This window comes from Ovis aries, chromosome 4 (assembly GCF_016772045.2).
Source record: "Ovis aries strain OAR_USU_Benz2616 breed Rambouillet chromosome 4, ARS-UI_Ramb_v3.0, whole genome shotgun sequence".
In the NCBI taxonomy this organism is placed as follows: domain Eukaryota; kingdom Metazoa; phylum Chordata; class Mammalia; order Artiodactyla; family Bovidae; genus Ovis; species Ovis aries.
Window position 1 is genome coordinate 16,001,609 of NC_056057.1, and position 25,553 is coordinate 16,027,161.

Below are 25,553 nucleotides of genomic sequence, written 5' to 3' on the forward strand. Positions count from 1 at the left end.
TTATACTCTGTCAGTGAATAAGTTTTTAAAGAGCACTTCACTAAGCATCAGAAAACTTTGGATCTATTTCATAGCTCATCCACAGTCTATTTGGGCATCCTGGGCAAATCTGTGACACAGTTTGTTCATCTTGATCTAAAAAAGTTTCTCAGAAATAAGACTGATTTTGTATTCTTAGCTCTCTGGTAACTAGTAATACGGATGATCCTCTCCTTTTCCCTATCTGGTATATCCTAAAATTTAAGTTTATTCTTTAACCCATGTATCCATATATCTATCCATATGTTCAACTAACATTTATTAGCAAGTTGTTATGTGCCTGACACTTAACTGAAGCATCTCCTACCATGTGCTGACTGTCTGTAGCTTGTTTTCTAGACAGACTTCTCAAGGAGCAATATTCCATGAGTTCTTGCATGTTCAAAACTGCTTTGTTTTCCTGTAATTTTTATACTTAAAGGCAACTTTGGGTAAATATAAAAATGATTGACATTTTCTTAATTATCTCCAATATGTTTCCCTAAATGTCCTAAGCTGTACGTATGAATATTTGGTTTTATCTTTCCTTTGAAAGAGACTTCGATCTTTGTGCTCAATGTCCAAAGGGCTTTTCTTTGCTGTCCGATCTTACTAGAGTATGTACTGATATTGGCAATTCTGGGTTCATTTCCCGAGGTTAATGGTATGCTCTTTCAATGAAGATGTTCATTTTGTATCATTTTAAGAAACTCTTGCCTATGGAATTTTGTGATTTGTTCCATCGCTTTCATTTCCCTCCTGCAGTATCAATGGGACTTACGTTGGATCTTCTTTTCCTGTCTTCTGTATTCTTTTTTTCTCTTGAATCTCTCTTCTTTGTTTTTAATTTCTGAGTTTCCTAATTCTATTATACTACATGCTGTTCTTTTATAGTGTTTATTGTTTTCTTGAGTTCTTTCAGATAATTGCTATGTTATTTAGTTTTTAGCTGCTTTTTGATTGTACATTTCTCTGGAATGCATTATTTAGTCCATTTAAAAAAATTAGTATATTTGTTGTTCAACAATATTCTTTTCTGTTGTTCATGTATAAATAATTTGAGTGTGCTGTGCTTTTAGAAAATGTTTCCCTTGTAGAGGATTGAGAGATACCAAGGTACCTCTCCTATCTTTACTGCTTGAGAGCTCTCTCTTCTATTGTTATCACAAAGAAATAGAGAGATAGATACACAAATATATATTCAAACAGCCTCTCTGTGTAGTTATTCCCATTTTCTGAGATCTGCCTTCTGTGGAGTCCTAAGTCTCCCCACTATATGTGATCCTTTTCTCTCCCTTTGCCCTCAGAGTTCCTGTCCTGATCAATCTGAATCCTTCTCACAGGAGCATTTTCCTTAGGAAAGGAGTTTCATTAGATATTTCTGTCTTCTGTCAGCATTTCCGTCCCCTCGGTATCTTCTGACCTCTTCACAGTCCCTCAGTGTAGAGCTGTGCTCCTTTTACTCCACGCATGCATAACTGGAGTCTGGAGCCTTCTCCTTTCACTGCATTTCCATCTCCTCGGTATCTTCTGATCTCTTCACAGTCCCTCAGTGTAGAGCTGTGCTCCTTTTACTCCATTCATCCATATCTGGAGTCTGGAGCCTTCTCTTTTCCTTGCTATTCTCACAACATTCACTTGCTGAAAACCCCATTCATGGAGGGACTCTCTCTTTTTGAGGACTTGTTGGCAACTGCTGTATTGCAGCCTTTATAGAACCGTTAAAACTCTTTGTCCTGTACTAGCTGTACACAGCTACTAAACCTAGGCGTGTTCTGCATTGGTCCTGCTTCATTGGTGGTTTGGGTGAGACAACACTCGCTGGTGTTCTGAGGTTAATGTGGATGTTTTTGGTTGGTCTTCTGGAGGATATTGTGAATAGAATTTTTCTTTTGCTATTCTAATTATTTAGTAGTTTTAAGGAATAGATTAAAAAACTTTACCATCATGATTTTGCCCTGACCTAAAGTCAAGATGGACTTATTTTTAAATCAAGGAAACAGTTAAACTGATTCTGCGTCACTCTGTTATCTTGACTGGCTTCCGAGATAGTTACTTCCAATGTAGTTCCTGTTCAACTTAGCTGAATATCTATTAGCTTCACTAAAGATATTCCTTTGAAGTGTAATCAGCCTCTATCTCAGAGTTGCCCAACTCTAATATTGCTTTCCTTTTCCTCACCAACTCTCTTCAAACTATAGCTTCCCTCATTAGCTAGCCTCAGTTAGAGTATGTACATATATGTTCTGAACAATTTCTTCAATCAAGGAGATTCTTTTCCCTTTAAAATTAGACTTCATTTGAGAACTTCCTAATGCTAAAATTACTGTATTTTCCTCCCAGGCATGTTTCAAATTGTTCTTTATATTGCAGTAGCTTCAGTCAGAATGCTTTCTTTAATGTTCAGAGGACTCACTAAATTGAAAACGGCTTCCTCAAGTTAATATTGCATTAACTTTGCAGTCCATTCCTTCCAAATGAAAACTGGTACATTCAAGCCTGTTACCCTCACACTGCTGGAAATGACATATTTCTCTGATGAATAGAGGAAAAGTACTACATTTCTCTGAGATTTTGTAGATTCTTTTCTGTTCTTAAGAATTTATTAGAATGCCCCCTTCCTTGTCTCTAAAGAAATGAAATTAAATGGGGTTGGGGAGTGGCACCGGGGAGAGTGGTCTCTAGTCTCTGCTGCAGGGCTCTGTACTTAACCTCCTTCAGTTTAATCCAATCAACATTCAACCTTCCACAAGTACCTCCTGTGTGCTACGTTTTGTGTTAAGTAGAAAAGATAAGAAATTATCCTCCAAGGGGGCACTGGAGTTAGATGTGGGTTAGAATCCTCACCTATTGTTCACTAGCTGGTGACCTGAATTAGCTATTTGAGCCCACTGAGTTCAATTTCCATATCTGCGTATAATCAGTCCCACATGATACAGCTGTCGTAAAAATTTACACATACATAAATACATACACAAATGTATACATATGTATATATTTGTATATTTATAGACATATACATGTATATATATAATTCTTAAAACAGCTATAATAATGTTGGAAATAGGTATGTATGTAGTAGGCAGTACTCAATAAATGTTTCTTCCTTTTGGACAATGTTACAATGTACTTATAATTTGAAAATGTTTCTTCCCCCTTTATCTCTGCAAACATACAAAATGGCTGTTATATATACATATATATAGCTTATTGATTTTCTTAACAAAATGAATTAAAATGGACTATGTTTTAAGATACTCCTCCTATCTCAAATTGTGTGATATTTGTAAAATGTATTGAGACAACCAGCACGGTTCTTGGTATGAGGTTATAAACTCTTAAGGGGTTCGGAGAGTTTTTGCACCTTCTGAAATTGCATGCAAATTGGGTATATTTGTAACTTACACGTTTTTGGAGCGAGGCAATTCATTGCTATCACCAGATTTTAATGGGATTGAGAAACAAAAGTCAAGAATCATGAGGGTGGTTATAAAATCATGTCTGGGATTCACAACAGACTGTATATTTTTTTAAGTCACACATAATCTACAGTTTTGTATAAAAAAATTTCCTTTTTTATAATGCTTAGCACAGAGCCAGAAAGAGTTCAGAATGTAAACTTTAAAAAGAGAAAAAAAAAAAGATCCTAATAGTGACAATGTTTTCTCTACCAGGAGTGAGAGGTATAAAAATTGGGGCTGAAAAATAAGAGGCACGCCAAGTACTGAGAGCAATAAAAGACCAGAAAGCAAAGAAAAAGAAGAGGAAAAAAAGTCCATCCCCCCCCACCCCAAACAGAGGAGAAGGAAGTGGGGAGGAGGAAAGATTTATAAACTGGAAGAGAAATAGCAATGCAAAGAAGAGAGAAAAAGGAAGTGGTCTGTTCATTGGACTTTCCTTCCCCAATAATCTCCTCAAGGCGAATGCTCCTTAGAGATCCAGGAGAAAAAGAGGTTTCACAGACTGAATGAAGGAGCGTGAAGTCTAATTTTAGCTTGACTTGATCATGATGCCTTTGCCAAGCCATTGTTTTACCACCTGCATTTTCTTTATCCGTAACATCTAGATGGCTAATGTTATTAATAGTAAGCCAGAAGAAGTCCCCTATCTCTGTGTGAGCTGTATTTCAAGAATTCATTTTAAGGTGATCCAACTCAAATATGGATGCATTTTCCTAAAGAAACAGTGTTTAAGCAGTATCACAACCATTCATATAAACACACAATATATAATGGATGAAAAAGGGAACAAGCCTTTCAGTTAGCTGGGAGCTTGGTAGGCTGGAGCACAGCTCTTTTCTCATTTCCTTTCTCATACTCCAGGGAGCTCTGTACTCACTCGTGTTAATAAATTGGGGGCTGTGTCTGCACTTGAAAGATAAAACCCAGCAGCACCATAAAAGGCCATTTGTACATGAGAAGCAAAATGAGTTAAATGTCCTCATCTTTATTCCATCCTTCAGCTCTTTCCTGCCTGACATGTGTGTGCTTCTTGCCACTGGTCCCACTCCACATTTCACAGTGGTGATGTTTAATCGCTAAGTTGTGTCTGACACTTTTGAGATCCCATGGGCTTTAGTACATCAGGCTCCTCTGTCCACAGAGGATTTCCCAGACAAGAATCCTGGAGTGGGTTACCATTACCTTCTCCAGGGAATCTTCCCAACACGGGGATCAAACCCACGTGTCCTGTGTTGGCAAGTGGACTCTTTACCACTGAGCCACTCCACAGTTTATATTGAGTACAAATTTCAGTCTCTTCACAGAATGGAGTCCTGGTTCTTCTGAACTCTAGAAGTTTCTTCCTATTCTGTGTTTGTATACCATCCTCAGTTCCCATCGAGATCTTTCAGGCTTCAACTATAAACTGCTATCTTCCTGCTCACCAGCCTCCACTTTCCATCCTCAACCCCTATCCCCACCATTTCCCCCCATCATTTATGTCTCTGACCAAAGTCTAATATATAAGGGAACTGGGAATGCAATCTTGACTCATACATAATGCTCTCATACATATATTAAGTGGCTGAAACAGAGCAGAGAGACACACAAAATACTGTGCTATTTCTTTTGAGAAATGAGGAAAGAAAGACTCCTTCTTAGTCAGGAAGTAGAAAGATGGATATAGAGACAGAAGGGGAGAAAAACAAAGATGGTCTTGTGTGCCTGCTAACCTGGATCCACTCAGTAAGAGAAACTGTAAATCCAGCTCAAAATTGAGGTAAAGCTTGACTCTAAATTGGCTCTAAAGGATGGATTTATACATGCAACTCATTCTAGAGACGAAAAAGATGAAAAAGAGAGCATGTGTCCAAGGACACATCCAAAGATGTACAGTAGATGCAGGGATTGTATCAGAGAAATCAGTTCCTGAGAACAAGGTTAACAGATGACAGAAGGAAGGCAGAATTCTTTCCTTCTGTTTGGGCAGAATTGCCTCCATGTACATAAACAGCACTAATCAGAAGTAATTAACATTGAGAGAAAAATAATGAGCCATAATATACAATCGATTTAAATAGAATTTAAGCTACCATAAGGTTAGGACAAAATAACGGGCAGTAACTTCCATTGTTACAATAGTTGAATCATTACTGTTTCTGCTCTGTCAGGTGTATAGACAGTGTTATGACAGATTGAGTCTGAATTATTTGCGAGTGGACTATTAGCCAAGAGGACTAATACAACAAGTGTTCTGTCGACATGCACCCACTCTCAATAGAGAAAAACTCAGATTCCAAGAAACAGTTGCTCTTATTTTTGGACGGTCATCCTAATCCATAGACTCACGAGGCTTTAAACACTGCGGGGTGCACTGCAAGGAGGAACACTTTAGAAATCACTTCACTCAACTCCTCTACTTTCAAAACATTGCCTCTTGGATGACAACCACTTATGTATATTTCAATATAGAAATCTTTATAGTGACTATCTTTGTTTGCTAAGAAAATATGTAGCAATAAACTACAGTATTTGCTGAAAAGATATTTCCTTTCAAAAACCTTTGGCCAGTCCACTTATCATCATTATTATATGTTTTTATAAAAATAGCTAGCATTCATTGAGTACTTGAATATTGCAGGCCCTTTGCAAATACCCTCTCACTTAATCAATACGTCAGGAAGCAACAGTTAGAACTGGACATGGAACAACAGACTGGTTCCAAATAGGAAAAGGAGTACGTCAAGGCTGTATATTGTCACCCTGCTTATTTAACTTCTATGCAGAGTACATCATGAGAAATGCTAGGCTGGAAGAAGAACAAGCTGGAATCAAGATTGCCGGGAGAAATATCAATAACCTCAGATATGCAGATGATACCACCCTTATGGCAGAAAGTGAAGAGGAACTAAAAAGCCTCTTGCTGAAAGTGAAAGAGGAGAGTGAAAAAGTTGGCCTAAAGCTCAACATTCAGAAAACAAAGATCATGGCATCCAGTCCTATCACTTCATGGGAAATAGATGGGAAAACAGTGGAAACAGAGTCAGACTTTATTTTGGGGGGCTCCAAAATAACTGCAGATGGTGACTGCAGCCATGAAATTAAAAGACGCTTACTTCTTGAAAGAAAAGTTATGACCAACCTAGATAGCATATTCAAAAGCAGAGACATTACTTTGCCAACTATGGTCTATCTAGTCAAGGCTATGGCTTTTCCTGTGGTCATGTATGGATGTGAGAGTTGGACTGTGAAGAAGGCTGAGTGCCGAAGAATTGATGCTTTTGAACTGTGGTGTTGGAAAAGACTCTTAAGAGTCCCTTGGACTGCAAGGAGATCCAACCAGTCTATTCTGAAGGAGATCAGCCCTGGGATTTCTTTGGAAGGAAGGATGCTGAAGCTGAAACTCCAGTACTTTGGCCACCTCATGCCAAGAGTTGACTCATTGGAAAAGATTCTGATGCTGGGAGGGATTGTGGGCAGGAGGAGAAGGGGACGACAGAGGATGAGATGGCTGGATGGCATCACGGACTCGATGGATGTGAATCTGAGTGAACTCCGGGAGATGGTGATGGACAGGGAGGCCTGGCGTGCTGCGATTCATGGGGTCGCAAAGAGTCACACACGACTGAGTGACTGAACTGAACTGAACTCTAAAAAATGGGCATCATTGTTTCCCTTTTACAGTGGAGGATCATGAGGCTCAGAAAGCAGCTGTTAAGTCTCATAGCCAGGATTAAAGCACCTTTTACCTAATCTCCAGTATCTATCATGGGGCTTCCCAGGTAGCACTAGTGGTAAAGAACCCACTTGTCAATGCAGTAGGCATAAGAGATGCAGGTTCAATCTGTGGGTCAGGAAGATCCCCTGGAAAAGAGCATGGCAACCCACTCCAGTATTCTTGCCTGGAGAATCCCATGGACAAGGAGCCTGGTGGGCTACAGTCCATAGGGTCTCAGAGTCTGACACAACTGAGCAACTTAGCACTCAGTATCTATCAGGTTGTATTACCAAGGAAACATTTTTTAAAAGATACCAGAAAAATAGGAAAACATGAATACTTTCCATACTTACTCTAATATGTGATTTTTCAAGTTTCCTTAAAAGATGTGCACAATCTCCTATTCTCACTGAAGCACTATTCACAACAGTCGGGGCACGGAAGCAACCTTAATGTCTACTGACAGGAATAGCTAAAGAAGATGCAGAACAAATACACAATGGAACAGTGCTCCTCCATAAAAAAAGAAATAATGCCATTTGCAGCAACATGGATGAACCTAGAGACCGTCATACTGTCATACTGAGTGAAGTCAGAGAAAGACAAATATCATATGATATCACGTACATGTAGAATTTAAAAAGAGGCTACAAATGAACTTAGCTACAAAACAGAAATAGAGTCACAGATGAAGAAAATGAACTTATGGTTACTGGGGGATATGGGGAGGTTAAATTGGAAGATTGGGACTGACATACGCTACTATTAATATCTATGAAATAGGTAATAAGGACCTATTGTGTAGCACAGGGAATTCAATACGCTTTAATGGTCTCTATGGGAAGAGTATATATATGTATTAAACATATATATATATGTGTGTGTATATATAGCGATGGTGGTTTAGTTGCTAAGTCATGTCTGACTCTTGTGACCCCATGGACTGCAGATCACCAAGCTCCTCTGCCCACGGGATTTCCCAGACCAGAATACTAGAGTGTGTTATGTGTAACAGATTTATTTCTCGGTACACCTGAATTAATACAACATTGAAAATCAACTATACCCCCCCCCCCAAAAAAAAAGATGTATGCAAATACCTTGATGTTTACCCTAAGGCAAAGACAGTTATAAAGAAGCCTGGCATACTGAAAGTATTTCAGAATTCTACCTCTGATTAAATATAAACAACCCAAAAGCTTCAGTAATTGTCCAAATCACACTGAACAGCATGGTGAAATGATTATGGGTTCATCTGTGATAACTGACAGCACTGGCTCGTTGGATCTATTTCTCCTCATTTCTCATGTGGAGCACCAAGGTTAATGCTTGAAGAGGTGACTCCAGGTAAACAGAAGTCACTCACAATTGTATTATCTATGGACCAGAGACATTTAAAAAGAAGCTTGGATTTCTAGAGGGTTGAGAAAAAGCTCTCCGCTTGCTTTAGGTTTCGTCATAGGCTGAGTTCCCCAGTAATGAGAACATATATAGCTTATCAGGGAGTGCTTTTGAGGTCAGTGCCTGCGAAATGGAAGAAAAAGAAGACTGGACAGAAGGAGAAACTATACCATGACAGTCTTAACAGAGGCCTTAGTCCATCCGGCGGGGAACTCTGATGACAGAATGGCTCTAGACAACATTATTTGTTGAGGTTGGGAGGCTGGGTTTCTGTACGCCTGTGCTAATCAGTCACTGGATGTGGGTGCCCTGAAAGAAGGTATGATCTTGACTTGAGGCAGGTAGCTGCATCTGAGGCAGTTCTCTGAGAGGGCTGACACCTGATGGCTGTCTGTTGGCAGCACTCCACATAGCTGGGGGAATAACCCTTTCCGTCCTGAAGGAAGACCAGAGCAATGCACACTTTGCCCACCTCAGGTGTGCTGCCTCTGATCACATGCACAGTGTTGCTTTTATTACCTAAGACGCCTAGAGTGGGCCACCATAAAATGCCCCGGGAATGCCCCAGCTCGGTGAGGATTAACCTTGCCTGTCAACTTTATTGGGCACTTAGGTATTTCCTTTAGACCAGAGACATTCACTAGAAGGGCCAAACAGTGTCTAAGAAGTTACAACTTAGTTAGGCTGCTGCTTTTCTGTGAGCAGGACAAGAAATCACAGTAATCAGTTAGAAAAAAATGACCAGATATCTGAAACACAGCAGCCGGGTTAGGATGGAGAGACCAGGCTGTGCCTACTCATCTGTGTAAGAGGATGGGCAACCCTTGTATAAGCAGATCTGGGACCAAATAAAGATCTTCTATGGGCTGGATTTAGTCAAAAGGCTACAGTTTGCTGACACCTCATTTAAAAGATCAGCGTTAAAAACTAGGCAAAATGTAGGTAGGGTCGAGGAATCTGAATGGTTTCATTTGCATTCAACACCAGAAGATTTTTATTTGTGACCTTGGGCAAGATCCTAAAACTCCCTATGTCTCAGTATCTTCATCTATTAAATTAACATAATAATAGTGCCTGAGTTATAGGGTTATGAGTATGTGAGGGTGCAAGTTCAACACTTGTTGTCTGGCATGTATCAGGTTCAGCAAGTAATTTTTAGAACTGTTATTATTGTTATATTTATTACCATATCAAGTTTAGTATTTACGTTAAGCCACTATTAGCCTAAATTTTGGAGGAAGAAAAATAAGAAAACAGTTCACGTGAGTGGTTAAAATTTTAAAACAATAATCAAGGGAAAAGTTGTATGAGGATTCTTTGTACTACTCTTGCAACTTTGTAAAATCAGAAATTATACCAAAATAAAAATTGGAAAGACTTTGACCTTCTTTGCTGGGATTATTTGGGATAGAAGTAGGCATCTAGGAAACTTGACTATTTTTATGCTGCTTCAGTTCAGTTCAGTCGCTCAGTCGTGTCCGACTCTTTGCGACCCCATGAATCACAGCACGCCAGGCCTCCCTGTCCATCACCAACTCCTGGACTTCACTCAGACTCACGTCCATCAAGTCAGTGATGCCATCCAGCCATCTCATCCTCTGTCGTCCCCTTCTCCTCCTGCCCCCAGTCCCTCCCAGCATCAGAGTCTTTTCCAATGAGTCAACTCTTCACATGAGGTGGCCAAAAGTTTTATGTAATTCCACTCAATTTATCCCTTTAGTTCTTTGTCTATGTTTTCTATTAGTTCTTTGAGCATGTTTCAGGACCGTGGTTTTTAAATCTCTGTCCAGTAATTTCAATGTCTGGACTTCCTCAGAGATCAGTTTAGTTCAGTCGCTCAGTCATGTCTGACCCTTTGCAACCCCATGGACTGCAGAACACCAGGCTTCCCTGTCCGTCACAAACTCCCAGAGCTTGCTCAAACTCATGTCCATCAAGTGGGTGATGCCATCCAACCATCTCATCCTCTGTCGTTCCCTTCTCCTCCTGCCTTCAGTCTTTCTACCAATTTATTTCATTCCTTAGAAATAGCCATACTTTTCTGTTTCTTTGTATGCTTTTTGATTTTTTTAAAAATGAAAACAGGAAATTTTACTATTGTAGTATGTACTTGGGACTTCCCTGGTGGCTAGAGGGTAAGGAATCCGCCTGCAATGCAGGAGAGCTGGGTTCAATCCCTGGGTTGGGAAGATCCCTCGGAGAAGGCAACGGCTACCCACTCCAGTATTCCTGCCTGGAGAATTCCACGGTCAGAGGAGCCTGGCAGGCTACAGTTCAGGGGGTCGCAAAGAGTTGGATACACTGAGCAACTTTCATTCACTCACAGTATGTACTTGGAAGTAAGGTTCTCTCCTTTTCACAAGGCTTGCTACTTTTTGGTTGCTGAAAGGCTGTAGCAGTCAGATTATTCAATGCTGATCCCAAACTATTACTGCAAAGACTATATTCTTTGTCAGTGTGGTCATTGAAGTCTGTTTCTTAGATTGTGTTCAGCTAATGTTTTGATAGAAATTTCTTTGAATGCTGGGAACCTCCAAGTCTTGGCAAATTGGCACTGATCTTCAACTTGCCAGGCCTGCACTGTGCCAAAGGATCAGCCCAAGAAAAAGCTGAGGGTCCTCTCAAGTGTTTTTTGAGCATGTGTCTTATCCTGGGCACATACATGGTTTTCTAAATTCCCCCATTTACAAAGTTGCTTTTATTTTTTAAAACGTTTAAAAAAATATTTATTTTTATTTATTTGGCTATGCTGGGTCTTAGTTACAGCATGTAGGATCTTTAATCTTGGTTGCAGTATGTGGGATTTAGTTCCCTGACCACAGATCCAACCCGAGCCCCCTGCATTGGGAATGAGGATCCTGCCTTAGCCCCTGGATCACCAGGGGAGTCCCCATAGCTGCTTTTCAATGTCCTAATTTCCCAAAGAAACTCTCCCCAGTTTTTGCCTTAGCCAGTCTACTATATGTTTCAACCATAATTTCTGCCTGAAGATTTTTCATTTGGCTTGCAGTATTTTCAGGCTTTCTCCTGAGTTCTGAGTGAACACTGAGCATCGTCCTTTAGGCTGCTCCCTGTATTACGCTGCTTGGGCTGCTATAACAAAATAGCACAGCCTGGATGCCTTAGATAACAGAAACTTCTCATAGTTCTGGAAGCTGGAAAGTCCAAAATCAAGGTTCCTGTCCATTCAGCCTGTCTTCTCACTGTGTCCTCACATGATGAGGAGACAGACAGACAGCTTTGGAGTCCCTTTTCCTTACAAAGGTACTAGCATCCTGGATGACAGTCTCGCCGTTATTACTTCACTTAACCTGTACCATGGGATTCCCAGGTGGTGCAATGGCAAAGAATCCACCTGACAGTACAGGAGTTGCAAGAGATGCGGGTTCGATCCCTGAGTCAGGAAGAGCCCCTGGAGGAGGAAATGGCAACCCACTCCAGGACTCTTGCCTGGAAAACCTCATGGACAGAGGAGCCTGGTGGGCTACAGTCCACGGGGTCGAGAAGAGTCGGACAAGACTGCGTGCGTGCACACACATGAAGGGGCGATGGTAGTGGAAGGACAAATAACTCACTACAAAACCTTCCTGTTATTTTGAAGTGCCTCTTTCTTGATTCAGTGCTCATGTGGTGCCTGTAAGCATTCAACTGTTTTCTAGCGTGGTCACAAAACTGATGGTTTCTGCTTAGTTTTCAATGTTTCTGTGGAAGAATGGGAGCAGGAAGCTTCCTACTCTGCCATTTTGCTCTTTTCATTCAAAAGACTGAAATTTAAAAAAAAAAAAGAGTGAAATTTTGAATGCTTTTCAAAGATTTATGTTTTCCTCAGGCCAAAGCTTTCAAAAGGCTTTTTACTTATAAATGAAAAGAACGATTCAGATCACTCTTAAACGAAGTGATGAAATGTGTTTTAAAGAATGGAAAAATTATCCACTCAAACTAACTTAACAACAAAAAAGTGTAACTTAATGTAAGAATACAATGTAGGGATTCTTGGATTTCAAGAGGAATTGGGCCTTTAGTGGGATGGAGGTCATGGGAAATCTGGGAGAAGCTAGAAAATGACTCTCTTCCCTTCCGTTCTCTGTCTCTGTGACAGCACCAAAGCTCAGGGTCGTTTCTCAGACAGTCTGCTTCATTTCCCTCTCTGTCTATAATAGGTTCCCCTTACCTTGGGTTCACATGTTTGGGTTACAAGCCCCCGTTTGTGTTACAGTTTCAGCGTTCAATAGAGAGCAACTAAAACTTCTCTTCCAATTCCAAATCCTCAGAGGAAAGGATCTGATTGAGTCAGATTCCTTCAAGGATTAAACTCTATCCAATCAAGAAGGGACAAGGGTCCTATAGTATATATATATACATGGTTAGAGAGACCAAACCTCTAAATGGGACTTGGAGGAAAAGGAAGAGAGTTCTTCTCAGCGGATGATGGACAGAAACCCAACAAAGTATCTATCCAACCCATTCCTAGATCTAAAAACCTTTAAATACAACTTAAGAGAAAGAAGAAAAAAATTGTGCCACTTTACATAGCTAAAATTTGTCCGTTTTTTACACTAACAGAGGTAATGAACACATTTATAAATAATGTACTGCTTAGGGATTTTAAAGCATCACCTACTTCATTTACAACAAATGTTTTCTGCTTTTGTTGAGCCACCAGGGAAAATAATTAAGGCATATTCTGATGCTTATTCCAGGGAACTAGCACAACAGAGGATAACCCCAGGGAGCCCAGCCTACTAAGCTGAGACTATTTCTCTGATTCCTCAGTGTACACGTGGCAGACTCTGCTTTCAAGCTAATAACCTGTGAGTCATGCTGAGTCCTCTTTCCTTGAGGTTAAAAGTATTTCCTAGACTTTCCTTTTTTCCTTATCTCCTCCTTTGTTCTCCACCTTTATCTCCTTCACATGTCAGTCAATTCAGAAAATAACACTAGCCTTTCCAACTGTCTCAAAATCTTGGTTGATTTTGTGCACATGTAGCTGCAAGGAATAAAAACTGTTTGGAAAATGCTCTCTTGGATTCCACAGAATGAAAATACTGTATCCTAGCAGGAATTTTTAACGAAATGAGAAGCTCCACTGAAAAGCATGCTGTCTCCAGAGAAGGAAGCTCTGTCTCTTTTTTCTTGGGTTCTTCTTCCTACTCAGGTTAATAAAGATGGTAGGTAGTTGGGGTCATCTACAACCACAAATACTCTGATATCTAGTTGAGTCTGTAGTTTCATCTAATTTAGAGTTATAGCTGAATAGCAGAAAACACAACAAAACCTGGAAGTTTGGACAGTTCACCCATTACATTATCAAGACTTGAATCTTACACTTAAGTCTTGTCTTACTCATCCTCGTGTATTTACCTCTGGACTTAGCCACACCACCAAATTGTGCATTGTCTGTAATTGCATAATCTCTACCTCTGATGTTCCATTATATAATGCTTTCCCTTTTGTGCCCAAGGCCTTCTCTCTGAAAGAGAAAGACATGTTTTCTACTATTTATGTTTTTTGCTGTTGGGTACAATTTTGCTTAGACTCAAACTAAATTATTGGTTAAATGTATGTTTATTACTAAGTATGTTTAACTACCACTGTAACCATAAAGAGGGACACACACCCAGCCACAATTACAAATTAATTCTTGAAAAAAGAAAGGAGCCAGTCATAATTATGCATTCTTTTTACCATGCAATAAAATTTCAACAAGGTAATAAAATGAGATCTGACATATAATACCTTACCATCCTGCTATACTCTTAAATCCTAACTTCTTACTATGAACAATACTAATATTTTACAAAGTGTTAGTCACTCAGTTGTGTCCAACACTTTGTGACCCCATGGACTGTAGCCTGCCAGGCTCCTCTGTCCATGGAATTTGCCAGGCAAGAACACTAGAGTGGGTAGTCATTCCCTTCTCCAGGGATCTTCCTGACCCAGAGATTGAAATGCCATCTCCTGCATTGCAGGTGGATTCTTTACCATCTGAGCCATCAGTAAAATCAGTTATTTGTTATCACTTCTTAAAAGAAAAGTTTTCATGGTACACACTCCTAAAATATTTAACTTATGAATCTAATGTAATTAAAAGAATGATATAATCCCCGTCACATATAATCCCACTGACTACCTTTTGAGGACAGTCAGAATTACTTTCTCCAATTTAGCAATAGGGAAAATTGAGATTTAGAGGGCTTTGATAACTTGCTACTCAGCTAATTACTGATAAAATTGAGATCCTTACTGAAAAAGAACAGATTGTTCCTAAACCAGAAGAGAAGGTTGCACAGAAGAAAAAGATATCCCAGAAGAAAGTAAAGAAACAAAAACTTACAGCCCAGGAACAAATGCTGCAAAAAATAAATGCAAATAAAAGTAAAAAAAAAAAAAAAAAACAAAAACGAGAACATCATTCACATCTCAAGGGTTCCACTTCACTATTCATTATATGTTTCCTCCAGGACTGTCATTGTTCAGATTTCAATAAGATTCACAACTCATCTCCCTATGATCATGTCAGAAAAACCTTACACAATACAGGTGTCAGGGGTCAAAAATAATACAAGCATGGTATGTTACCCTTTAAGTGAAAAAGATACTATATTGTACTTCATTCAGTTGTTTACTCATTCGAAACAACAAATAATCAAATACCTAGATTGTGCTAGGTAGGCTCCACTATATCCAGCTTTTTAGGAGTTACTTTTGCTGCACATGGCTTATAACAACAAAGATTTATTATTTTACAGTTCCTGCAGACTTGAATTTGGGAGTGGCTAAACTGAGTGATTCTGGCTCATGGACTCTCTTCAGGTACAACAAAGATACTGACAAGGGATGCAGTTATCTGAAGGCTTGGCTAGGCTGAAGGATCTGCTCCCAAATTCACTCACGTGGCTGTTTTCAGGAGCTCTCAGTTCCTCACTGACTGTTGGCCTTAGTTATTCACAACATGGGCCTCTCTCTAAGTTGCTGAGTGTCCTTACGACATGACAATTACCTTTCCCCAGTGAGCAATCCCAGAGAGAGCAAGCAGAAAGCTGGCACATATATAGTCTCCACTTAGAAGTCACATCACAACGTTTCTACATTCTCTTTATGAGAACAAGTCACTAAGTTCAGTCCAAATTCTAGGTGAGGGGAATTAAGCTCAATTTTTGAAAGAAGTATCAAAGAACTTGTGAACATATTTTAAAACTACTATACCAGTAGTTTTAATTTAATTTATAAATTCAATTTATATTAAATTCTAAATAATTTATAGTTTTAGAAGTTTAGTTGCTCAATCATGTCCAACTCTCCGCGACCCCATGGACTGTAGCCTACCACGATCCTCCGTCCATGGGACTTTCCAGGCAAAAGTACAGGAGTGGGGTGCCATTTCCTTCTCCAGAGGATCTTCCCGACCTAGGGATCGAATCCAGGTCTCCCACATTGTAGGCAGATGCTTTTACCGTCTGAGCCACCAAGGAAGTCCATTTAATCTATACATTATTATATAAATATAATTTATAGAATTTAACCTAATTATTACTAAAGAGTTGTTAATCTAATTGTAATATTTGGATATTTAAAGGAAAACTAAGTTTATTAGAGAGTCGTTTTTTGCTGTTGCTTGTTTCCATTTTTTGTTCCCATTTTCATCTTACCCTGTTTATTAAAAAATTCTACCTAGAGCACTAAATAAATCATGATTTTTCCTATCTTTTTATGCCAATTAGGAATTTTATTCAGTGCTTATAACAAAAAACAACAAAAACCTTAAAGAAAATGGATTTATTTTCCTTCATATAACAACAAACCCCTTTATATAACAATAAACCCAGAAGTGAGCAGACCAGGGCTGATAAGCTGACCCTTCAAAGCAATCACAAGCCAGTCCCTTTGGCTATGCTACTATTTTGTTACTGTGGTTGAAACAGGGCTGCTCCACATCTAGCATCATATCACTGTTCCAGGTAAGATAAAGGACAGGTATAGGTCCAATGGCTAACAGAAAGTTTCTTCCATAAAACTTTGAGCCTCTATGAGTAACATCTACTTTCATTCTATTGATAGGTCACATGGGAAACCATGGCTTATAGGAGCCTGAGTAAACAAGTATTTTTAACTGGACACAGTCGCCCCGAAAAAAAGTCAAGAGTTCTCCAAGTAATAGAGAAGGGATTTTGGTTTAATCAGCTATCAGTGTCTATCACTTTGCTCCAAGGCGCTTGGACACACATTCCTGAAACACACTCCAGAGAGACAAACACACTGTTCAAGGTTAATCTGTGTTTCAAATGGGAAAATCTGGTCATTTTGCATCTCACATATAAATCATATTTTTCAAAGTAACCACAGCTTTCTTTTTTTCTAGTTAATAATGAAGAAAAATTGGCTGACATTAATGTCACTTCAAGGAATTTATTCAAGAAGACAGCGGTACAGTTGTGCAACGGTACATGCATTAAGAAACTCATCACAGAGTTGTTTAAAACAGTAAGCATTTGGGGAAAAAAACAGAAATGAGCCAATAGAATACCGGTTAGATAAACAATGGTACGTCCACTTCACACTAGGCAACTTTTAAAAATGATGTTATTCACGATATATTGTTCATGAAAAAAGAACTGTGTACATGATAAAATCCAGTTTATCATACATTGTATTTCTATACCTTTATATGTTTTTATTCTTAGAGACGTCTGGAACATAACATGAATTTTAAAAAATTGTTCTCTCTGAATTATGACATTTGGAAATTTTTTATATTTGTTTCAATAAGTGTACATTGCTTTCATGAAAATAATAGCTATTTCCAATAATACCTAGAAGGGTAGGAGGGGCCTGATTTGACGTGGTAGTTCTATCAACATACCTCTATGCCACTAAGAAAATTATCTTAGACATGCTGTAGCTGAGCTTACCCTTGGAAGGGTTTCCTGTATTTGCTCACTGGAAAAAGATTATTTCTTATTCCTTATAAATTTTAATAAAATTAAAATAAGAATCCTGAAGCATTTTGTTTTATTTTGCTTTCTATTTGGTACACTTTGACCTCGAAGGGTCTCTTTTCCCTGTCTCACAGTGGCTGTGGAAGACAAAGAGGGTGAGGCTGATCAATAATTATATACAGGTTGGGGGAGAGAGAACAGATGGAGGTGAGGATCCAACAGAGCACTAACCTGGATATCACATACTTGCACTTCTCTTCCAAAACAGGCTTCTCAGTTTATCTTTCTGACCTCAGTTTTCTCATCTGAAAAAATGACAGGTTTGGATAAGAATCTAGATGTTTTAAAGTTCTTCCCAAAGATTCTTTCGGATTTATTAATGATATATCCTGGTAAACTACACTAAAGCTGAATCTAGACACATAAAAGGAAACAACAACAATACTTTAGTTACATTGTTTATTATTCCTCTCCAGCGTGGTAACCAACTTGCCAAGGTTACACAGCTAATAGGTGGCGGGAATCAAGATTCCAGCCCAGAGGCCAAGGCACTTAAGAACTGCCTAGGAAGCAGGGTAGTTTTCTCACCCTCAAACTAGGCTTTGTTAGATACCACCAGTAAAGTCAGACTTGATCCCACCTCCTGACTGCTGTGGGACTGCCTCAATCGCTCGAGGGCTCCTCGCTCTCTAATCCCAAAACAGTTTTCTGATACAACTTTGCCAACTAAAGGTGAGACGGTGAGGTTTTGGAGAGCTCCGAAGAAACTTCGGGCCACTGCCTGGCAGTGGAGAAGTTATCACAGAACCAAAGACCATGTGTGCCTTCAGGAGGCTTTGTGGTAGCATTAATTGGGTTCTCAGCCCCTGCTCATTCACATACCTGGTTATCCAACACTCGTTTGCGTACCTCATCTTGCGTGTTTCCTCTCCTTAAGGCCAGAGAGGTACTGAGTTGAGAGTCGGGAGGAGGGGATAACAGGGGTAAAAAGAACAGTTTAAAAGCAGGCTAGAGGCCATAAGACTCCTGAAAGGGAAGAGCCTGTCTCTTGGACAAAGGTCCCAAGGGTATTTGCAGCCCTGGTCCCTGATGTTTCACTGCTTTGGGCCCTCTCAAGGTCCGGAAGCTAGTGCAAGACCCTTCAGCAACGCGAGGAAGGTGGAGGCCGCCACCGAGGTGCCGCAAGCGGGCTGTGACTACCCCTCATAGAAGATCCGACTTCCCAGACCCCTTCGCACAAGGGCGGGGCGTGCGCTCGGCCGCCAATCCCCGCGCCCGCACGTCGCCGTAGCCCCGCCCCACCCTGCCCCCTCTCGCTCCGCCCTTCCCTGGGGCTGGTGCGGCGGCGATGACGTCAGCGCTAGGAGACCCCTGGGTGGCGGCTGCGCCGTCGGCGGCCCGCGGCCGGAACGCGCTGCGGGGAGGGGCGGAGCGAGCGGGCGGGAGCGCGCGCTGGGCCCGCCTCGGCCGCCGCCGCCGCCGCTGCCGGGGAATAATCTGGGCGGCAGCGGGCGGCCCCGGCCAGCAGCCACGAGCCACTTCTGCGGCTGCCGAGCAGAGCGAAGGTCGCCGGTCTCGTGTCGTCGCCCTCTCCGCCCCCCTGGAGGGGCGAGAGGGAGCCGAGGCTGATGTCAGGTACGGCCGGCGGAGGCGCCCTCAGGCTGTGGGTCCAAGGTCTCGGGTCCCCTCGCCCTTCCCTCTGGGAGAGGGAATGTGGGGGGAGCGTGGAGGGTGGAACCCCACCCCTGGCGCCGCCAAACAGGTGTCTCGGAGTCGCTGCCGGGTCTGGGGACGTGCGGGCTCCTGAGGGGCGCGCGGGGCACTTCCTGCTCCCGGCGTCTCCGCGAACTGCCAGTGGGGCCGCCTGCCCGCCGGGCCGCTATTTTGTTGACATGTAACCTCCTGTTAGTCGCAGGTCCTTCCCTTTCGCTCTCTGGTGCCCCTCGCCTCTTCGCGCGCCGCCTGCCGTCGGGTGGCGACGGTGAGGCGCGGGCTGCGCTCCGGACCGCGCGGCTGGACCACTTAGCGGTCCTGCCCCGCCGGGCCCTCCCCCCGCGGAGCTGCGGGCGCTCAGGTGTGGGCACCTTCCAGGAGAGCCGCCGGGCTGCCGCGTCGCGCCAGCGCCCAGCGAGCCGGAGCCTTGCGCAAGTGCTGGGGGACTTCCTCTGAGCTCTCTGGATCATCAGGTTTGTCTGGCTGATTTGTTCTTTTTAAATTCCCCTGCCCCTGACAGAATAAGCTAGGCAGGTGTGTTGGGGCATTGCTCCGTGAAGGACGCGGGACGAGTTTTTTCCTTCCCGCCTTCCTCTCCCGCCAGGTGCGATGGGATTAGTAGATGCTGACAAATTGACTTTACAGCTTTGAATTTGGATACATTGCCTGCTCAGAAAATGAACGAAATGTGGATGTGGGGATTTATTCTTGCCCAGCACTTACCCTCTCTCTTTATTATTATTTTCAAAAGACTGGAATTTAAACATCACAGGCCTTGGAAAAGTTGACTGGATTTATAATCTGATTCTCTCAGTGCCTTGTAGTTATTGTGGTATATCGTTTTAGAGCTTTTCAGATTGAACCCTATGATCCTAACCATGAATTTGTTTCATCCTGGTTTTAAAGCTTAGTTAAAAAGTTAGAACTTTAATGCAATAGAGTGAGTAATTAGGCCAATGTGAAACAGACAGAAATGTGTTCATTTACCAGAAATTGGGCACTGATAGATAGCTCTGCCTGGGTAACTTCAAGTTATTTAATTCTGGTGTTAGTTTAGAGGGTGGGAATCTGAGTATTTAGGAGGTAAAACTAACTTTTTACACTTTTATCAGATAAATGTCAAATGAGCCTTATGTACATGATGTGTGTTCTAAGTATTGTGTATCATAATTGTATTTATTTCATTTTTTGCCAGCCTTAGTGTATAGTAATGTACAGTTTAATTGAATGTAAAGTTTCAAGCTACCAAACAGTTAACTCTTTTTACCATATGTTAAGTGAGACAGTGATTTAGTAAGGAAAGTATGACTCACTTAAAATTCTTCACAGGAAAAGTGTGTGGTTTTTTAGTTACGGTGGATAACTATTAGATGTTTCTCTTAAATTTCCCTGAAATTTGTGTTTTTCTGTATCTTTTTATTTTGGGTTCAGCATTTTAAAAATATTTTCTGGGCAGTACCCATTTAAAGATAGATGTTCCCTTACATATGCTTTTGGGGGAGGGGGGTATTGATTGTACTAGTCTGTATTTCTGAGTAAATTCAGTATCCAGAAATTATTAGAATATCACAAAGTCATTTAGGAGTACATATCAATTAATGATCACCTAGTCATAGAAATAGAAAAGTGTGTCTTTTAGGTATATGCAGTACTACTGTTTGTGTATTGACTTGTGCTCACTAACATAAAAATTGATTATACAACTTATACACTCTATGGACCATGGTGATTTTAGAGTCTCAGTCTGGAGAAATCATTGATTGGAATTCTTGTGACAGTACACCTATAAACAAATATTAAATGGAAAATGGACAACTTGATGCTGAAATTTAATTGTGATTCACTTAAAATTTTAAGCTTCCCAGTACAACCATGTTGCTTTTACAATGTTTGTTGAGATTTTAGTAAAGAGGCTAGTATACAAACTATAGCAAAGTGGAAGGAATGTGGCAAAATTCTGTTTTAAATAAGGGGGTGAGGGATGCATAATTCTTCCATGAAAGAGAAGTTAGCATTTTACCTTGAAATCTAAATGATTATCGAATTTGTACTTAAATTTTCATTTTACTGCTAACTCAGAATGTCCTACAGGAAAATGCAGGCCAAAATCTATAATGTGTGAAAATAAGCGTCCCTTGAAGAAGAAAATGCAAAGAAGCTGTTATATATGAAATAGGGTAGCCTATAGGAAGGTAGAAGAAACCAAAAAGAAAATCCGAGTAAGTGATCTAGACTCTGTAGTGTGAGCTACCTGGCACGTTGAGGGGACATGTTGAGGGCAGAGAGAGGTGGTATTAAATTAGGGAGATTCTGAAACAGGAAGTCTAATTAGTTCACAAGGAAAGCTACATGTTAAAATATTTAAATTGGTGCAAGCTGGATAATTGGCAGATTTGAAACTATATACAACTTGATAGAGTTATTTGCATTTTTGGTCATTGTGTGAGCTTCCTAGGGCTGCTATAACAAAGTACAACACACTGAGTTATTTAAAACAACGGAACTTTATCATTTCACTGTTTTGGAGGTTGCAAGTGTGAAATCAAGGTGTTGACAGGGCCGTGCTCTGCCTTCTGGGGAATTTTATCTGTTCTGTGCTTCTTAGCTTTGTGTGTCACTGGCACTCCATAGCTTGAAGTTATATTACACAAACCTCTGCCTCTGTTGTCACATGGCGTTCTCCCTGTATGTCTCTGTCTTATGTGGTGTTCTCCCCTTTTTGTAAGGACTTCAGTCATACTGAATTAGAGTCCACCCTGCTGCATGCGTGTTAAGTCGCTTCAGTCGTGTTCAACTCTTTGCGACCCTTTGGACTGTAGCCCACTAGTCTCCTCTGCCCATGAGAGTCTCCAGGCATGATAACTGAAGTGGGTTGCCATGCCCTCCTACAGGGGATCTTCCCAAGCCAGGGACTGAACTGGCATCGCTTAACATCTCCTGCATTGGCAGGCAAGTTCTTTTACCACTAGCACCACCTGGAAAGTCTTTGTGGCACCATACAGCAGACCAAATCAGAAAGGGCACTGAGAACAGACTAAATTCATTTACCTATCTCAGTACCTACTATGTGCCAGGTCATAGAAGTAAAACAATGACTAGGTGGGCAAAAATCTCTGTCCTCATGGAACTTATGTTCTAAAACGTTGGTTCTCAAACTGTGGTCCCTGGAACTTCTGCATCACCTGGGAACTTGTCAGAAATGCAAATTTTTAGGCTCTATTCCGCAGACTTGTTGATTCAGAAATTCTTTTAACAAGCTTTTCAGGTGATTCTGGTGTAGACTCAGGTTTGAGAACCACTGATCAAGTTGGAGAAAAGAGACAATAATCAAGATGAGTAAGTAAAATATGTAATATATTAGATGTTAATAGGTGCTGTCAGTAAGAGGAGGGTGGCTCAGGAAGACGCGCCACCCACCCCACCCCACCCCACCCCCGCTGCCCCCAACCAGGAGTAAAGGCCTGAAGGAGTTGGGGAGTAAGCCATGTGAGTATCTGGGTGAGTTGTGTTCCCAACGGAGAACAGCAAGTATAAGGACGCTCAGGTATTTGAGGAACAGCAGAGAGTCCAAAGTTAGAACACAGCAAGGAGCAGATAGTAATAGGTTCAGTTTTTTAAATTTCTGTTTGTTCCTTTTTAACCTGCAAAAACCAAATACTAGGAGAGCAAGAGGAAAGTGTGGGAGTAGGATGCCAGGTGGAACCTAGTTGCCTATGTAAGAACATAGACTAGTATATAATCTAGATATATTTATACATTCATTTGGCAATATGTGAAGACATTTGAATCACAACTGGGGGAGTGCTACTGATGTCTAGTGAGTATGGGCCTAGGATGCTGTTGAATATCTTACAGTGAACAGGGCACCCCCCCACAACAGAGAATTACCCAGCTCAGAATGTCAATTATGTCAGGATTAAGAAACATTGGCTTAATGGGATTTACCAAGGTTGGGGCATGGATAGCAGAGGAAGGGTGTGTTGTGTAGATGGAAAAGACAGTGGGAATAGAGGAGCTCACTGCATTGAGGTGTTTATTGAACTGTAAATAGTTCACAGTTGCTGAAACGTAAATTATAAGCAGGGGAGAGATGGGGGGTGCATACTGTACCTATATGGTAATGCAGTTCTTTGAAAGCAAAGTTATGAAACAGTAGGAAAGCTAATATATTATTCATTTTATATTAAGCATCACTCACCTTAAGGGTAGACTAGTATTTATAATTTATGTATTCATTACATAACTTTGTATTAAGTTTTTTAATATTTATAGCCTACACGGTTCACTTGCAGGTTTTTCAAATTGTCACTAATCTCCAAAGAAGTTTTCCAGTATTTTTATTCAAAAGTATCTGCATAAAAGTGAACCCAACCAGTTCAAACCCATGTTGTTCAAGGGGCAACTGTAGTTACCTTTGATGAGAACCTGGGGTAGAGATGGGAATGAAAACATACTCTTTTCTGTATGTATGTGTATGTCTGTATATAAGTACATGTGTGTATATGTGTGTTTAATCTATGTTTTCAGTTTGGGTTTGTTTTGTTTTGTTTCCTGTACATTAGCAATACTGTACTAACAAAAAATTGTAATTGCCAAATGTACCAAGATTTTCCTAATTAGTGCAAATCAATCATTGTTCTTAACATCTACAATGTAATCTCTGATAGAGATGTACCATTTTTTTTTTTAATTAGCTCCTCATCAACAAACATCTGTGGCTATGGCTGCCATGAATATCTTTGCACAGTTCTGTGTTTGTGTCCATAAAAAAAATTTCTGATCATGAAATGATATGTCAAGGCACACTTGAAAAGGTTTACAGATACTGTCAAACTGCTCTTCTAAAAAGACAATAAGTATGTTTATTCTGAGGAACAGTATAGGAGCGTCAGTTTTCTCATGTCTGTGTCAGTGCTTAACATTTTTTGCCATTCTGATAGGTTAAGAATAGTATCTCTTCATTTGAGGTTTACATTTCTGTAATATGAGTGAAATGTGAACATCCTTGACCATTGTATTTTTTTTTCATTCAAATCCTTTACTTCTTTTAACTGTTGTTATATTAAGTTGATTATCTTTTTTATGATAGTTTTTGTTATTTTTTGCTGTACAGATTTTTTTAAACATTTTATGCAAAACGTACATTTGAACTAGCAGTTTCATTGCCAGTTAATTAAATGAATAACTTCATACATTTTACTTTATTTATACATTTTGAGATTTGGAAAAAAATCTCGGTTCATGATATAAAAATGTAAAAAAGATGTTTTCTTCTAGTTTTGTTTTAATTTCATTTTTTTAAAGTATTGAAATCTTAGAAATAGTCAGAATTTGAAAGAAATAGGTGAGATCCGGATGGTTGCTTATCTTTTCCCCAAAAGATTATTATTTCAATATCCTTTCCTGAATAAGCCATCTTTTTCTTGATTTGAAATGCTATGTGTACTATGCATTAAATTTCCATATGTACTTGGGTTTTTTTTTGTTTGTTTTTTTTTAAACAGACTCTATTTCAGTCTGGTAAGGACCACCAGGGATATATATCTTTAGGCTAACAAAGTGAGGTTAATTAACTTGCTGCTAAGAGGGAGATCACACACCAGAGGAACTGCCAGAAGGGACAGTGTTATTATAGGATTCTGGGGAGGGGTGGAGTTTAGACAAAATTTAAATGAAGCAATATTTGATAAGTTTAAAGCACAGCAAGACTGTGTACCGGGTTAATTAACATCAGGCCTGGGCTGAGAAACAGACTTAAGAGTCCCGTTTCCTTGGAGACTACAAAGTTAAGATAAATGTGTGGAATGTTGTGTCTGGGAAACCCTTATCTGAAGCTCTGGGTTGGAAATTGAGGCTGCTTCTGATTAATGATTCATCATCCGTGCAAGAGTGGGGTGTTCCAGTCTCACTGATACACTTTCAAATAATTCTGACAATCTGTAGAGAAAAAAGGTTTCACAGCAGTATGTCTTTAGTATGAATTAATAGAAGCATTAAAAACATTTTTTCCGATCCACAGGTACACTGATGTGCCTGTTCAGCCAGAATATCAAATTATTTTAATTACAACCTGTTGTACTCATATGATTAATTTTCCAAATAACATATAAAATAATTTTTACCACATTATTTAATTTTTAAAAATCTTGTGTCTTAAGTAGATCTGCCTAGATTTAGTCCATCCTCACACCCCTTTCCCAGGTATATGCCTCAGATTTTTCTTATGTGGACCATTTGTAAAGTCTTTATTGAAATTGTTGCAATATTGCTTCTGCTTTACGTTTTTTGGGGTTTGGGCCACAAGGCAAATGGGATCTTAGCTCCCCA

At 40.2% G+C, this 25,553-nt stretch overlaps 2 protein-coding genes across 11 annotated transcripts in view; one reads left to right on the forward strand and one right to left on the reverse strand.

Moving 5' to 3' along the window:
- ASNS (asparagine synthetase (glutamine-hydrolyzing)) overlaps positions 1-18,751 on the reverse strand; it is a 152,252-nt gene extending 133,501 nt beyond the window's left edge. For all 9 annotated transcript variants that reach the window (XM_012176371.4, XM_060414508.1, XM_042248391.1 and 6 more), the window contains exons 1-2: positions 18,396-18,751; positions 17,745-17,818 (exon numbers count right to left, since the gene is read on the reverse strand). The gene's annotated coding sequence lies outside the window, so the exon portion shown is untranslated. The remainder of the gene's footprint in view (positions 1-17,744; positions 17,819-18,395) is intronic.
- Positions 18,752-19,007: 256 nt separating this feature from the next.
- Positions 19,008-25,553, forward strand: part of C1GALT1 (core 1 synthase, glycoprotein-N-acetylgalactosamine 3-beta-galactosyltransferase 1) — a 53,183-nt gene continuing 46,637 nt past the window's right edge. The window contains exons 1-2 of one of the 2 annotated variants that reach the window (XM_042248397.2): positions 19,008-19,148; positions 19,605-19,699. Coding sequence is in view for 1 of the 2 variants with exons in the window: in XM_027968476.3 (XP_027824277.1) it covers positions 19,142-19,148 (7 nt within the window). In the remaining variant the exon portion in view is untranslated. The remainder of the gene's footprint in view (positions 19,149-19,604; positions 19,700-25,553) is intronic. The other variant, XM_027968476.3, reaches the window with a different exon arrangement.